This window comes from Echiichthys vipera (assembly GCF_963691815.1).
Source record: "Echiichthys vipera genome assembly, chromosome: 12".
NCBI classification, from domain to species: Eukaryota; Metazoa; Chordata; class Actinopteri; order Perciformes; family Trachinidae; genus Echiichthys; species Echiichthys vipera.
The window spans coordinates 15971818-15988749 of NC_139837.1; the positions used below are offsets into that span (position 1 = coordinate 15971818).

The window sequence follows — 16932 nt, forward strand, 5'->3', positions numbered from 1 at the left end:
AGAGCAGGACTGAACACTGAACTGTCGGTACAACTTCCCGCATGGAGTGGATCCTCATAGGTGTTTTGGACTGAAGACCCCTTTTTTCTGCACTGAATATGCTTTTTCAAAACTGGCTGCTACTATTTCATGCTCCAGAGTCGTTTTAGGATTTGTGCTTTGATTTCATTTTAAATGTGAATTGAAAGACCTTTGTTTTGTGCTGTGCTGGTTTTTTTTTAGCAGACTGTTATTTTATTGGCCCAGCACGTCTCGTTCGCCTGAGGGGCCTTAATTATTAGTAAGAACAAGCGACTTCATCAGGTTACACGCGGCAGCGGAGCTACGTGACTACACTCATTCTCTGCATTACTGAACCGGGAGCCGTTGGAAATTCCCCATCAGCATATTTCCGAGTAGTTTTGCACTTTTTGCTGGATTGTTTTACTGTGTGCACCGGGAGCCATCAACCCCTCTCCACTCGCAGACATCGCGAAATGAAAGTCGGTCTCGTCATCCAGACTGCGGTGGCGCTTTATCTGCTGCTCTCACCTGCACAGGTGAGTTACATTCAGTGACACTATTCTGCCGTTTTGACTGAAAATGAGACTTCATCACATGAAGATGCTCACACTAGATCATCTGCTTGTAAAAGTTTGGTATAAGTCTATTGTATAGACTATGTAGAGCCTACATAGAAACTGGTTGAGTCAGCAGAAGCAATGTTGAAGAAGTCTAATAATCCACTTTGCTTTGACACCTTTTAATGTCGTTTTGAATGAGCGCCATTCTGCTCAGTTCATTCATAAGACGGAACGTGACAAACTGCATCACTCTGCCTGTGGATCTCGTGATGCAAAGTGACTCACTGTTGTGTCTAGCAACGCTCACTAACCTTGTAATTAGCTACAGCCCTATCATACATTTCACAGACATGGGCTATTCCTGAGATACTTTTGAGTAGATTTCCATCATCATCCAATAATTTTCGCGTTGGCGAGAAGTTATTTAGGTAATCTGCAATAATTATTTGAATGTAAATGCCTGTAGGTTTTATCCTGGGGAGTTGGCAAGCTGCTCAGCCTGACAGACTGAGGGTGCTGGTAGTGTATCAGGTTAAACAAGTGTATTCAGTTTCTTTTCTCTTCACCTGCACCTGCAGCACTTATTATTTCATCTATATCTGTATGTTTATTGGATACATGCAGTGTGTGTGTGTGTGTGTGTGTGTGTGTGTGTGTGTGTGTGTGTGTGTGTGTCAGAATTATAAAGATGAACCAGTGTCTGTGTGAAAACAAATCCATTGAAAGTTAATTTCAGGCCAGTCATATCACTGTCAGGCTGGCAGGGGATTACTCTGGTACAAAGATGTTCTGTTCTCTGTTGGCTGGCATTGCCTTTTAAAATGAAAATGTGCCAGAACAGGACAGAGCTGAAACTGGAGTGAGAACTAATTCAAAGAAGAAACACTTGTAAGAGGATGTGCAATTGGACAGCGGGACTGCTGCTCATGCTCAGGCTCTTGAACCCATTCAGTCTCTGATTTCCCTCCCAAGGTGGCTGGGGGCTGGCAGCTATCTCTGATGCCTCTCATGTTTAATGCAACACCAGGCCATTGTTGCATCCATTCAATACTGTCACACTTCATACACTGCTGCCACTGCCTGTTGAACACTGTTGAACATTGTTTCGGTTCCCTTTTTGCCAGGCTGCAGTCCACATAGACGTATAACACTCGAACAAAGTCAGACTCTCGAGGTTAGAAAAAACTTCATATCCCACCAGATTCTCTAACCCGGAGAGTTTGCAGCTGTTGCTGAGTTGAGAGTGAGTGGGAGAGGCATGGGATCACCACATCTCCACTAATCCTCATAATCAGCTCATGGCCTGCTCAGTCAAAATAGGAGTGACAAAATCCAGGGCCTTCAACATGAAGCAGGTTAAATGGCCCCCTGCTGCCCAAAAGACTGGCAGCCAATGTAAACGGTTCAGTTCTGAGATTCAACAACCTGTCAGATCATACGGACTGTCTATGAGGATCTGAGGTTTTTTTTCAATTTCTGAGTTCATTAATTGCTTTATGCTGAGAGATCAGCTTAAAAAGTAAAGGTTGCTCTGCTTTCCTGCTCTAGTGCACAGATGCTCCTAAAGACTTAACCATAAATACATCTGGGGAACTAAATAGTTCACATTTTTAGCTGACACTCTCATGCTAGCAGCTCTTTTGAAGTCATAGTGAGAAAATGAGAATCTCTGTCCTGCCAGCCCCTGCATTAAACTGTCTGGCATACCAAAGTGGAAAAAAGAAAACATTGGCCATGTGGTTGCAAATGTGATTTTTAAATGTCTCTCTTTGGGATTCTTTACCCATAAATTTATGTGCAACTTATTGATAATGAGGGTTTTTTGTCACTGTCGCAGCTGGAACTGCCGTCAGCAGCCGCGTGACTCAGTCATTCATGCCATAAGGAATGGCCAAGAGAGAGGGTGGGGATGTGTGTGTGTGTGTGTGTGTGTGTGTGTGTGTGTGTGTGTGTGTGTGTGTGTGTGTGTGTGTGTGTGTGTGTGTGTGTGTGTGTGTGTGTGTGTGTGTGTGTGTGTGTGTGTGTGTGTGTGTGTGTGTGTGGCCCCTGCATGTTGTTTTCTTCCTCATATCTTCATACTGACTACGTTATAACATTGGTATCATTGTACCTCTTAAAGCATTATCTATGTTTACACCATCATCATCTGCATATGTCAGTATTAGGAGATAAACCAAAAGAGTGATTTTACCCCCCCGCTGCTTTTGATTAATATTTTAAGGCCAGAAGAGGTCAAATTTTGAAGTTTGGTATTCACAGTAAGAAAAGCTGCGATTTGACAAATGTCCTAAAAAAGTCTTCTTTAGCATAAATGTTCATTCTGTTGTTGTCCAATGGGTCCACGTTGGGAACCATTGTTAGCAGCAACAGTAGTTGTTCCGCTGTAGAAATGAGCCATCATTACTGTATTATATACTTTCCCCTCTTTTTTAAGCTCTAATTTACCAAGATGGTTAAGCTGGCAGCTACATGAATAGCAGGCCTACTAAGCAAGCAGTCATTGGTAAAAATGAGTCATGGTGAGTGTAAAGGTCAAGAATTGGCAAGTACGTGATGAGATGTGAGGACATTATTGCAGCCGAGTATACTGTAAACCAGTGCCTTTGAAAAACTTTGTACTGCCCCACTCTGAACTTATGACCAGAGCCTCAAGGTCCGCCTCTCAGGGTGACTGCAACGTCCCCAAGAGAAGCTCTGTTTTTGCCTGATCAGCCTTTTCACATTAATCTTAAAAGTCTTCCTGACCATTTAAAAACGTCACAAACTATCATAGTTTTACACACAACTTAAAAACATAACGTCTGAGTAATTAAGTCTGTCAGCACTAACTGCAGAGAGATGGTATGGTCTCTGATTTTCTGTATAACTCTGAGGTCGTGCAATATGGATAATATGTACTGGTAATGTAATGTAGGCTATGTGTTGGTATTTGCAATAGGGGGATATGTGCAATAAGCATGGCTGCATGATAACTTTATTTATGGGTATAGGCAGGGCTGTGCAATATGGACAATATGATGTATAGTGTAGGCTATGTGTTGGAATGAGCTACACAGGGTTGTAAAATAATCTAATTCTTGTATGCAGACAGGGTTGTGAAATATGGGTAATATTTCATATAGTGTAGGCTGCATGTTGGTACATGCACTAGGGGGTATGTGCAAAAGGCAGGGGTTGTATGATAACTATATTTCTAAATGTAGACAGGGTTGTGCAATATGGATAATATGTTGTACAGTGTTGCTCACATCTTGTTATATGCAATAGGGGGTATGTGCAATAGGCGGGGTTGTACGCTAATATTTTTGTATGCACTTTATGTTTTATCTGTGTGTATTTATTGTATTTGTGTACTGTGCTCCGCACTGTGATGCCATGACTTGTGTTTTAATGTTATGTAGTGCAATTGTTAGTGTATTGTGTACTTACTTACTTACTACGTCATTTTGTACTGTAGTATCGTAGTGTTATGTGTTTGTTTTTTGTGAGCTTTCTGCTAAATGTGATTCAAACATTTATTTATTTATTTATTTTTACAAATAACTAATGTCTTTGCACACTGTCCTTTTTTAATGAACTAAATAAACTAAACTTAAGAATAAAGTACCCATCACTGGACAATTGTTGATAACCTTATGCACAAAAAATTATTTTTGCCACTGTATATTGTGATTTATCAGCAAGCAGCTTCAAAATTATTGATACAACTGATAGAATTCACGTTGTCCTGATTCCTGTGGTTTCAAGTCATGTGTGCTTTCTGTCAGATGTGATTCATTCTCTTGAAACGTGGCCCCATTCATATATGGCTCTTGATAGAGGGTGGAAGCACCTGGTTTTCACTTTGGAACAATGGTGGCCTCATGGTCACTTCATTAGCAACGCTGTCCACCGGTTATGTTGATCCTCGACACCCTCCGTTCTCCTGTTCAGTGTATTATTGGTGCTTCCTGTGTGTGTGTGTGTGTGTGTGTGTGTGTGTGTGTGTGTGTGTGTGTGTGTGTGTGTGTGTGTGTGTGTGTGTGTGTGTGTGTGTGTGTGTGTGTGTGTGTGTGTGTGTGTGTGTGTCTGTGTGTTTGTGTGTTTGTGTGTCTGTGTGTGTGTGTGTGTGTGTGTGTGTCTGTGTGTTTGTGTGTCTGTGTGCGTGTGTGTGTGTGTGTGTGTATGCATAGTTCCTGCCTGTGCCTCACTGCAAATCGAAAGAGCAGTACCTGTTGCCTCCTGCCCATTTGGCAATTTCCCCACCGTCTGTGTGTAATACCTCCATTTTATTGTCATAGTGATGAATGCAGGCAAAACTTGCGTCAACACAACCAACCAATTAGAAGCTGCTCTGGTATGAGATTTTGAATTTTTTTGTACATGTCTATTTCAAAATACAGCATTTTCTTGGCTAAAACAGTTGAAACCTGATACAGGGAAAACTTCTTGCTTAACTCATTTGACGTTGCTTGACAGACTCATCTCTTCACCAGTAAAGCATGCTCCTGATGACTCTGGGTAAAAAAAGAAAAGAAAAGGAAAGCAATAAGCCTCATCTTCTGCTCTTGTATCTTTGTGTATGAGGACGTTACACAGATGTTTCCTTTACGTCACCACCGGCAGCAAAACAATTCTTGAGTCTGATCATCTGCATCACACACACATGTTTTTGTGCATGGTGTGTTTTTCTTATTCTTGTTCATAACTAGCCAAGTGTAGATGACATAACCTCACATTTCTAGTAGTTACAATAGAGTTTCATCAGCAAAAGGTTTCCAAATGCATCAACAGTAAACATCAGGTGTAGGTTTCACTTTCTCAAAACCAAAAAGTAACAGTTTTTGTTGAGCTGCAGCTCAGTTATTAACAATCCAACATTAAAAAGTAAACATCTCCCATCACTGTGTCTCTGGCTCTGGCCATGCAGTGGCAGTGACCTGTTGACTTATAAAGCTCTTATTTGCGTTGTTGTGGTATTTCTCTCTAGTTGTAATGTCCCGGCCCAAGGGATAGTCACAATCGCAGTCAGGAAATATGGATTTCTCCTTCCTCCTGTGGAGGAGGAGGAGCGGTGGCGCTCGGGGCAGCTGTCTACTCAGCAAGCTTTAATCTCCCATCTGGATGTAATTTACTGTGGTTTACACAGGGAGAACAGCGTTTACTGTAATAGAGACCACAATTACCACCGGTCAGCCTTATCTCAAGACCTGTGTGTGTGTGTGTGTGTGTGTGTGTGTGTGTGTGTGTGTGTGTGTGTGTGTGTGTGTGGGTGTGTGTGTTTGTGTCTTAAGGGGGACATTTGTGCATGCATTAATGGACTTATACTGAGGAAATGGTGTTTATCTAAATCAACATCTATATGGAACTTTATGTCTCCCCTGTCACTTGACCCTGTTTTTAGTTTTAGTTTTTTGCTATTTGCTTATAATATTTCCAAACTCACAGCAGAGGACAAAATAATTATATTAAACAATATGATTATCTTTATCTTGAAAAGTCTTGAAAAGTCTTAGGAGTCTTAGAAGTAGTCAATATAGTAACAAATCATAGGATATAGAAACTTTTTGCTGAGAGGTAGATGAGAAGATCGATACCACTCTATAAGAGCAAAGAGACCATAAGCATATATTAGCATAAAGACTAGCCTGTCATCCGTACAAAAACAGAAGGTTTGCAGGTACCAGACTATTACTACTTGCAGGCGCTGTGATTTGCTGAATTTGTATCATCTTTGTGCGTTCAGGAAACCAGCTGAGACTCCAGGAAGTAACTTCTCCCAACCAAGAAATAGTACAGCATATTTAACCCCATAAAACCACAACTACTCACTTTGTTTTTTGCACCGATCACACAAACAAGATTTAAAAGTTAGTGAGCTTTAGAGGAGCTGGATTTTGTTACCTTTTGTTACCAACAGTGCTATTATCTTCTCATCCACTACTATTATAGTGGAGTATAATTCCCTAAATGTCCAACTATATATATAGTTAGTTAAAAAACTGTTAAGTGTGTCTAATCTCTGGAATAACTCTGGATTTCAAAGACACCATTCACCCAGCTCACTTGAGAAAGTGTTGTGGCACATTTACCACATGCTCTGTTGAAGTTTGTTGGTGTTTTGGCAGTGCTCTATGATCACAAGCCCTGACCTGACCACCCCAGAGACCCAGCTGGAGACTGTCAGACTTGTAACGGCACCGCTGTCATTGTAGGTCCACCCACCTTGTGTATACAAAACAGAACCTGCTTTCTTTTGTAGTGGCGGAGAACAGATACAGTGACCTGCAGGCCCGGTGAGAGGCCTGAGAATTAATGTTGCAGTCATGGTGTTGATGATGTGGAATCTGGTTCTCGATAAAGGATGGATAAGGACGCTCAATGAGGCAGGGAGGTAGCTCTTTTTCTCACTCGTCTAGCCGTCTCTGTTTGTATTCACTTGTTCTGCTTTGGTGCTCTTTGTCTTGTGTGGTCTTGTGTTCAGAGTGACGCTTGAGTCAGGCCAAAAGACAGGACACAGTTCCTTTTGGCATATATGTTTTCAGCGAGTTGGGGATGCAGGTGCTTTACTGGTCTGGATTACGGCTGGGATGTTTGCCAGCTTTGCATTTTCTGCTACACTTCTCCTTTGCATGGATATCCCAAATCACTAAACTCTTTTCAAGAGCAGATTTTCCTTGATAGAGACGACCAAACCGCAAAGCCTGCATCTCATCTGTGGTCTGTTTATCTGCACTGTCACCCTCACCGAATAAGGTTAATTTTGAAAGTAGACCCTTTTTGGAAAGCAATGTAAATAATGGCACGGTGCCCGATCTAGCAGGGATCAATGTTTGCTAGAGTCAAGGAGGTTTGCAGAAAGGCTTTCCAAAAACTCAGTACGAATGAAAGCAAGAACACAGCACTCCAGAAATCTGTCCACATCTCATGTAGTTTTCTGTAACCAGGGATTCTGTTAAACGTCTTTTGTAATCTTCAGTCAGTTGACACAGCTTCAAAGTGATCAGTGTGCAAGCTGTCGAGTTTGTCAAAGATGATGAATGAACAAGCCTTGTTAGAGAACTGCAGATACATGATAACTCCCTGATACTAGAGCTGAGGTAGCATCTGTTTACACATTTTATTACTCCTATATAGTTTGTGTGTTAACTGGTAATACGGAGAATTACAGGTCCATGGTTTTATTTTTTTCTCCTCTACTAATAGATATTTGAAACTGAAATCCCTCCCCTTTTCAAACTACACCAAATATGGAGAAATTCTTGCGAATGCTGCTTTCAGCCGAAATGTGCCAAAAGTGAAATAACTGATGGACTAACATTTGATTTATGGAAATACACACAGGTTTTGAACAGAATACTCTCTCTCAAAAAGGATTCAACCTTTTTTGTATTTCCCCTGAATTCAAAGTACAATCATGTGAAAGAGTGCAATTAATTTAACATTATTTGGAAACAAAACATCCTCACTGTCATTGTTTCACAATCCAAAGGAGATGAGAAATTTAGATGACTTAATCCATTTCTGCGTAATTTTACAGTCTAGTCACAAACGAGAAGTTGTCTTATCTACTTCAGATAACCTGGCATCTATAATCTACATTTGTTTCCATTCATTTATTTCATCAGTCCCCTCTGTTACTCTCTAGGAAACACACTGAGCAATATGCTGGCTGGTGTCCAGATCTTCTTGGCTAGTGGCCATAGTACCTGCTGTGGAACTAAACATTGCCCCCTCCCCAGCTTGACCGTCAACGTTGATTTTTTTTAATTTTTTATGACCATTATGCTGGGTCCCCATCATGTTTTGTTTTGTCTCCCTACGCATGATGCCCTTCCTCTTACAGATGGAGTTAAGCAAAGAGGTTAAAGATGACGCAGTTCAGCTGTGTGGGAGTGGAGAAGAGTAATGAGGCCTGGAGCCTCTGTGGCCTGACAGCAGGAGCCCAGGGACACAACAGGTCCTCTGATCTGACCCAGTGGATGGAGCAAACTCTCAGCCAGCAGCTTGCGAACTTAAACTTGAGACTTCAGAAGCATAGAGACTAGTTTTTAAAAAAGCTTAAAGTCAAGTTGACCTCTAAATGCCATGCTTTTGTTACAAACTGCTACAGATCTTTAAATCTCTGCTCTCTTGTTCAAACTAACTGCCCCTCACTCTGCAATACAAGCAAAATGTCTCTGAAGCAGATGTCAGGGGCTGAAAACAACGTGTGCAACTATGGGACAGTGACCAGATTGGACATGGGGGCCATAACCCTGATCACACATACACCATGTTAATTCTCCAATGAGAAGCTTCTCCAGAGAAGTTCTCTGGCACAATACAGCTATTGTCTGTTCCAGCCTCTGTCAAGTTGCTGAAATCTAATGGTAAATAGTTTGTGATAGATACACAAGCATTTTAGCACTTAGCACTTTTGCAATGTGTGTGTTTTGTGTTGTTCTTGCGTTGTTTTTATGTGAAGTAACAGACTTGAGCACTGGTCCAAAGAAAAGGCTAGTAAGTCACTGACACCATTTGACAGTTAATCAATGACAATATTAGCTTGCCTGAAAACATTTGATTTTTTATGATGTTGTTCGCAGTACTGACATTTTAAAATAAATAAAAAAATCAGATTATTTGACAATGAAAGTAGTTGCACGGCGGTGATTCTGTAGAATAACAACTCTGCACCACATGCATTTCAGTGTAAATCTATATCATATAGATTTTTTCTTTACACATTTGATGATGCTGAATAGGTTGTAATAAAAGCCAACTTTAGCTGCACTTTATCTATCCACAACTGCTTTTAGGGCTGTTTGTCTGAGTATTGTCCAGATCTTGATGTTTAATTCACCAGCAGCAATATACTGTATTTCACACTGGATTGTGCAGGAGATCAGCACAGTGGAAAGGGTTTTCCTTCTGAGTAATGGTAAAAAGGGATCTTTTTATTGTCACTGTTGTTTTTGGTTTGGAAAAGAATGTAGCTTTTTAATGATTTCACAGCATTTGTGGTATTTACTAAACCACATATGTTGTACATTCAATGCAGAGGACAAGTAGAAGTTTTCCATGATTAGCTAAGGGTAGAAGAATTTATAGTCAGGGCAAGTTTATGTGTGTAGCCCTTAATCATAGTTAAGTCTCAAAAGTTTTAACACATAATTATGAAAACAATACATGGGAATGACACACAGCAATGTTACAGTATAAACTCCCTGAAAAAAGGTCATCAGGGAATGAAGTGAAAAATAAACCCTGAGAGGACAACACTGAGATTTATTAGACACTTTTATACACATATATTGATTTAAAGTGATCCCTCCTTCACACAAGAGCCAAATCACCTTTTAATGACTCAGTATTACTTTTAAGTGCACAAGGAGGAAGGGGTGGCTACGTGAGGATCCTCATGCAGCCTTGAATAATCTGGCAGCTTCTAGTAGGCAGCTCACTCCTCTGTTCTCAACCACAGGAGTTGCCAAAGATGCCTCCTCACCATGTCAAGGCTTAACCCATGACCAAGGTCAGAAAATCTTTCCCACCTCTTCACAATCTGAACTGCAACCGAGAAGCCAGAGCCAAAAAGCCCTTGTGATGTGGAGCTGCGATAGAAAAGAAGAGAGAGTACAGATCATATGCCAATTAACGATGGAAAAGGATTTATTTTTTAAGCCTGGCATTGCTGCTCGAGAAGGATGAAAAAAATAATCAATGCCCCAGAGAGTGGAAGTGACTTTTAACAATAACTTAAACTGAACTGTGACTTTCCCATGCTGTGAATGAAGCACATTCTGCTAGTGGAGCTTGTATCCTGTGGTGCTGTTGTAAAGCCGACACAGTTCAATGAACGCCACTCTATAGAACAGCTCTTCTGTCAGAGGAACAGCTGTATATTTTGGCCAGATGAACAGTCACTTTGAGAGAGAGAGAGAGAGAGAGAGAGAGAGAGAGAGAGAGAGAGAGAGAGAGGGGAGAAGCCGAACAGATCCCCGAACAAGGGGAGGACTGAACCTAAGTGGTTGACTGGAAGCTCTTGTGCAGCTTATGATATGAAGTCTGTCGTACAGTACATTCTGTTGCAGAGAAGACAGATCAGTCCCAAATATACTCTGCCACTTATGTCAGTGACAGTTTTACAGGAACCTCTGAAATGTTTGTGCGAGTGCGAATGCATCATCATCAAAGCAGGACATTCCTCTTTAATCACATTGTTTGGGGAAAAAAAGAGTGTAGCAGTATGCTGCTGACAGACGTTTCCTCGCCCTCAAACTAATGTTGGACCATAACAGGAAGAAGATGCACTTTAGCAATGGACAGATGGTGTCAAAAGCAACAGTCCTTAGTGTCATCATGTTGGTAATGCCCTTGTCTGCCTGTGTGCTATTATATAACAGCTTTTGGTCCAACACTTTGAGTTAATCCCACTATCAGAGTGTACACAGACAGTGTTACAGTATAAATGTCATCAGGTGTGCGGGGGTGTGTATGTGTTACACAAAACCTGAAATGTAACACCGTCGATGAGAAGAGATTGCTGTTGTCTGTCGAAAGTCTGGACCTTATTCTGCTGGAGGGTATTTTATCAAACGTAGATTTCCCTTCCTGAGATGGAGTCAACTAGAGGTTTTGTGTTTTCCCAGGCGAATGAGAAATGCACTCTGTTTATCATGGGATGATGGGAAAAAATCAAGACGGAGGGGGAAACCATCAATGGGAAAATAAATAGAGAGATGAATCTTACACCACAGGAAACAGGTTTTGAACCTAAACAGTTGGGCACACAGAGGAACGTGATATATGGGAGACAGGATCTGCTGCTTGTCAGAAAGACTTTTCCACTGCAGGGTGGAAAAAAGGTGTGTGATCATTTGCCAGGACAACGATACTTGAGTGTCTAATATTGGTGATACTGCAGGCTGGTGCTGTCTTTATTGCCTGAACATGTCCCTTTTCTCATGTGTTTGCCGTCATCTGTGTTTCAGTCCCAACCATTTAATTTGGATGCTCAACTAAAAAGATGGAGGGTTATTAACTATTGTATGTACACAGCAATCCTGAATGAATAATCAACTTTTTTGTCCTGTTTTGCAGAGTCTTCCCTCGCCAAGCATAAATAATACAACTGAAGGTAGGAATACATGCTATTTTTTCTGCCTCTTCAGCCCAGTCGGCGAGAAATAATATTGACATAGTATGTTTCTGCAAGCCACTGCAACGTTGATATGAAATGTTTTTGGGCCCCTTTAGCGTGTGTATGAGATGCACCAGGCTTTCAACTGGCCCCAGTGTAAAACCATCCACCTCAGTTTTACATGTTTAGAGCAAGGGCTCTGAAAGTCAGGTGACAAAGCGTAACAAGCCTCAAACTCCACTTAGAGAAAAGGTCGGGGTGGATGGTTGGGTCATACACACACTGGCCTTTCACTGTAGGTGTCCTGTTCGTGTCCCATCCCATGTCAAAATGAGCCATAATTACATAACAGACGTACTTATTTTATCCCGAACCCAACTATTTCCCTGAGCCTAACTATGTAGTTTTGATGCCCAAACCTAAGTGATAGCTTTTGTTTGAGTTCACAACATTAACCACATGTTTTAAAACTGCGAACGGGTTTCAGCGGTTCAGAAACAAAACATTGAGATTCAACATATCTGTGGTTTGCAGAACCTACAATGCCAACATTTTGTTCTTTTACATTTATATTTTACAGCCAGAGAGTCAACAAGAATAACTTTTAGTTGGAAAAAGTAGTTCCAACGTTTAAGTCAAACCATATTTTTACAGTGTTTTGTGGTCGAACCTTTAGTCGGATGCAGACTAATTGAATGGATGCCAGCTTTGACAAATACTTTTGAACTGAGCTGTTCATTCATCCGCTGTGTGTCATAAGGCTCTTTGAGGTAAGCTAGTCAATGAATTTAATTTGAATATAGAAAATCACAGGTCATGCCTGGACTAGCAGGGATTACTTAAGTGCTTACTTTCTCCCCTCATATACCGTTCCTCCCTCACATCACTATAAATTAACGCTGCTAATAGTGGAAGAGAGAGCTAATAGTGTAGAACATGCAGCCGGAGGATTAGAGAACATTTAAGAAAAAAAGCCAAATAAGCATCAGACAAACCATAAGCTCAAGGAGTCGGTGAATTGGCCCTTTTGAGCTGCACATAATAGTTTGTGGCCTCATCTCCCTAACGTAGATGCTTCACCAGCCGTCTCCTCCCAGCCTGTCTGCTTTTATAAACAGCTGTTGTGGTGTCAGGCTCCATTCGGTGACCTCAGGGGTCATTTAAGTCCCAGTGGTGCCTGCGAGGCAGCTCAGCTCCAGCTCCAGCATGGTTCTGTTCATGGCCATGTTTCCAATGTTTGTTTTCTCTTCCTTCTCTGTTTGTTCGGCCGTAGTCGTCTCTGTTCCTCCCCCACAGACTGTGCAACTGGGATACTTTCACACATATACTCCCACAGGAAAGCGTACTGTACATTATACAAACATTTTTACTTCAAAATGAAAACAGGATACACACTGGCGTATTGCAAGTGGTTTTATGTTTCTGTCTACATGGTATAAGATTGTTATAGTATTGAGGTAATTAATAATACTGTTTGTAAATGATCATTAACAGTTCAATTCCGTACAAAGTACAAAAATTGTATTTTTTATCTGCCAGTTCTGATTAAGTTTCACATACACAAACTCAAACAATAATAAGTCAATGTCATGTCACTCCGTACTGTGAAGGTAGGCTAGAAAGACAGAAAATAATAACACATATACATATATCTGACCATGCACTCTACTCTCATCCGTAGTATTGATGTTCCAAGAAGTGTGGGGTCGCAGCTTCTGCCGGACCATTGAGAAGCTGGTGGAGGTGGTGCAGGAGTACCCGTCAGAGGTGGAGCACATCTACAGCCCCGCTTGTGTGCCGCTGGTGAGGTGCGCAGGTTGCTGTGGGGACGAAAACCTGGAGTGTCATCCCACCCACACCACAAACGTCACCATGCAGGTAAGACAAGTGCATTCTGTGATATAACTGTTGCTAAATTTGTATGATCCATTACTGTATGTACTGTTTTTGCTTCTACTGGTAATCTTAACTGGTTTTATTCCGTAGCTGTTGAAAATCAGGCCATCAGAGCCGGGTCAAGAATATGTTGAGATGACGTTTGTGGAGCATCAGACATGTGAATGTAGGTAAGAAAACAAGTCATAATTTGTGACATGAAGTATGCAAATACCGTCCCTGTCTACCTATAAACTACATTTATATTCTACTAATTTACAACAGCAAATGTTTCTAATAAATATTTCTGCCAAGTTGAAAAAATATCTTTCCCATAAAACATATTTGGTAATAGTAGTACATAAAATAATTTCTAGTAGACAGAGTTGGCAAATACTTAGAATGACAAATGATCTTACACCTGGATGTCCTTTCTAATTGATTGATTTGTTCCTCAGAGTCAGGAAACCTATCGCGAAGGTTGAAAGGTAAGAACATGAATATGACAGTTAATAAGAATAAATAAATAAATAATGATTTTCCATCTGAGAGAACGTAGGCTTATTGGTAACTGTGTTCTACTTGTAGGAAAAGGCAAAGAGGAAGAGGAAGGAAGAGAAAGGACAGACAAAAAACGAAAGACTGTGACAGGTGATTGCCAGATCTTAGGTGAAACATACGTACATGTATGGGCGGCAGTAGCTCAGTGACTTGGCTGGGAACCATAGGGTCGCAGTTTTGAGTCCCTGTGTGGACCATGGATGGAGTGTGGACTGGTGGCTGGAGAGGTGCCAGTTCATTTCCTGGGCACTGCCGAGGTGCTGTTGAGCAAGGCACTGAACCCCCAACTGCTCGGGGCGCCGATCCATTTGGCAGCCTCCTCGCTCTGACATCCTTCCATTAATTGCATGTATATATGTCCTGTTTGTGCATGTGTGTGTAACGTGAATAATAACAGAGTGAAAAAATGTAATTTACCCTTGCAGGATTAATAAAGTGACTCTTCTTCTTCTTCTTCTATGTACCTTCCAACTATCTATTGACAGTATTAAAGATGTGTTATTCGTTCTTGTGATTTTCAGGTGCCAGAACCCTCGCAGGTAACTGCAGTGGTGACCAACCCCGAGTTGCAGTGTGGCTCAGTATTTATTTCCAACCCAGTGACGGCATCCAGAGTCTCCTCCGCTCATCTATCAATACGGTCTCCAAACAGAGACTCAAACAGCTGGGTTGTTTTGCTGACATGCCCTCCCGCTGATGGGCAGAGCGTTTTTAATGACAAGCTTCAACAGGAAGTGTGTTTTGATCGGTGGAAACACTGCTGTTACACACCTGACACAATGGACATCCCTGGGAGCCAGTGCAATGTAGAACCAAACAGATCGACGCCTTCTCTTTTATACTAATTATTACTGTATCAGTTATTGTAATTTGGTCATTTCTTTGGTATTTAAAGGTGGTTACACTTGTTTGAATAAATAAATCTATATTTATTGATACAGCGGAATATATTTGGACTAGCAACCTTTAAAGAAGTTTGTCATCTTTTTGTTTGAACGTTATCCAAGAAGCCTTGACTTGTCAAAGCAACATACCGTAAGTTGGACTGAGTGTGCAGCTGCTTTGTACATGCAATAATGAAATGTCTCCCTCTGGTGTTTTATGGAAACAGTGCTCAAAACTCCTCTATGCTTAAAGTGTGTGTGTTTTTTTCTAGGTCAACTATATACATATAAGATCAGACATAGGACAGTGTCGTCAATCACAACCAATCAGTTTACTGGAATCTACCTATCACGTATGGAGGTCGCTAGCTCGGTGTGAAGCCTCTCCCTCTGTTGCACCTTGTGACCAGGCATGAGTTTGAAGTGTTTTACTGTCAATTCAGTATTTATCAGAAAAAAAATCAAATGAAGACCACAGAAGATCGTGTATGAATTAATTACTATGATGTATCATATTGTCAAAAATCCAAATTGTCACACTTTCTCTATTGTTTTGGAGGGTCGGTTCACATCGGATACCATCACTTTATCTTATATCACACCAGGAAGTGTGTGGTAGGCTGTAGAAGGGATGTGGAAGCTCCAGCAGGATTCAGGGCAGATCAGTAACCAATACACTTAAGTGCTCATTTGATTATGCCTATTAAGGAGTGTTTTTACAAATAATTTTTGTTGTTTTACTGTCATTAAGTTTCTCATGGATATAAAAGCATGTCTGTGTTTTGTGCTGTTAAACAGCACACCTTTGTGTCCACCATGGTGACTCCCATAAGCGACAGGTGTCTTCCTCAGTCTGTTTTTTGGAAACACTGCAGTAAGGAAGGGACCAATTGAAGTAGTTAGCTATGTAAAATGATGTCCTTTTTGTATTTTTTTTCATGTACTACACAAAGAAAATCTTTATGAAAATGTACAAAGTAACATTTCTGCTGTGTTAGTATTTTTATTTCGTTTAAATATTTATTTTGTAATTAAATTGGTATGGTTGTCAGTTTGTCTTGTGTGATTTTTTTTTTTAATTAAATACAGACTAAGATCTTCAACAGGGAGTTCCAGATTTACACATTTTGCCTTACAAAATTCAGGTGAATTTTTTTTTCTAAATTTCTGAAAAGTAATAAAAAAATAAAAACTAGAATAGCAGGGTTGGAAAAGTGATGAGTCCCCAGATTTAAGGCTCCTTTTGCTTTAATTACATCCATCAGTCTTTTTGGATTTGTCTCTACCAGCTTTGTGCACCTAGACTGGGAAATATTTCCTCATTCTTCCTGCAGAACTAATCAAGTTCAGTCAAATTCTGTGGTGAGTGGCGATGGACTGCACTCTTCAAGTCCATCCACAGATGTTCTGTAGGATTCAGGTCCGGGCTATGACTCGGCCACTCTAGGACATCCACCTTCCTGTCCTTTAGACACTGGTTTGTTTTTATGGAGGTGTGTTTAAGGTCGTTGTCATGCTGGAAGGTGAACCACCCGCTCATTTTCAAGTGTCTAACAGAGGGCCGAAATTGTTGTCACATGCACAGATCGACCAACCTCTGCCATTAAGACTTGTAACTCCTTCAAGGTCACCACAGGCCTCTTGGTAGCTTCCCTGATCAATCTTTTCCTGGCTCGGTCATCCAGTTTGGAGGGGCGTCCCGATCTAGGCCAGGTCTGGGTGGAGCCATGTGCCTTCCACTTCTGGACGATACTCTGAACGGTACTCAGAGGGAAAGTTAAAGCCTTATAATTCTCCCAACGTGTGCCTATCCACAACTTTATCCCGGAGCTCTTTTGAAAGCATCTTTCCAAAAATGGTGAAATATTATTAGTGTTACCATGAACTACTAGGAGTGGAGTCCTCAAGGATCGGCTGATTTCATTATGAAGTAATCAAAAACACA

General features: G+C 41.0%; 1 protein-coding gene across 1 annotated transcript; it reads left to right on the forward strand.

The window, feature by feature from the left end:
• The first annotated feature begins 446 nt into the window (after positions 1 to 446).
• Positions 447 to 15248, forward strand: pgfb (placental growth factor b). The gene is made up of 7 exons (XM_083924489.1): positions 447 to 539; positions 11628 to 11664; positions 13349 to 13545; positions 13654 to 13733; positions 14001 to 14030; positions 14131 to 14193; positions 14625 to 15248. The coding sequence occupies exons 1-7, from the start codon at positions 477 to 479 to the stop codon at positions 14644 to 14646; spliced, it is 492 nt and encodes a 163-aa protein (XP_083780615.1). The 5' UTR covers positions 447 to 476; the 3' UTR covers positions 14647 to 15248.
• The last annotated feature ends 1684 nt before the right edge of the window (positions 15249 to 16932 follow it).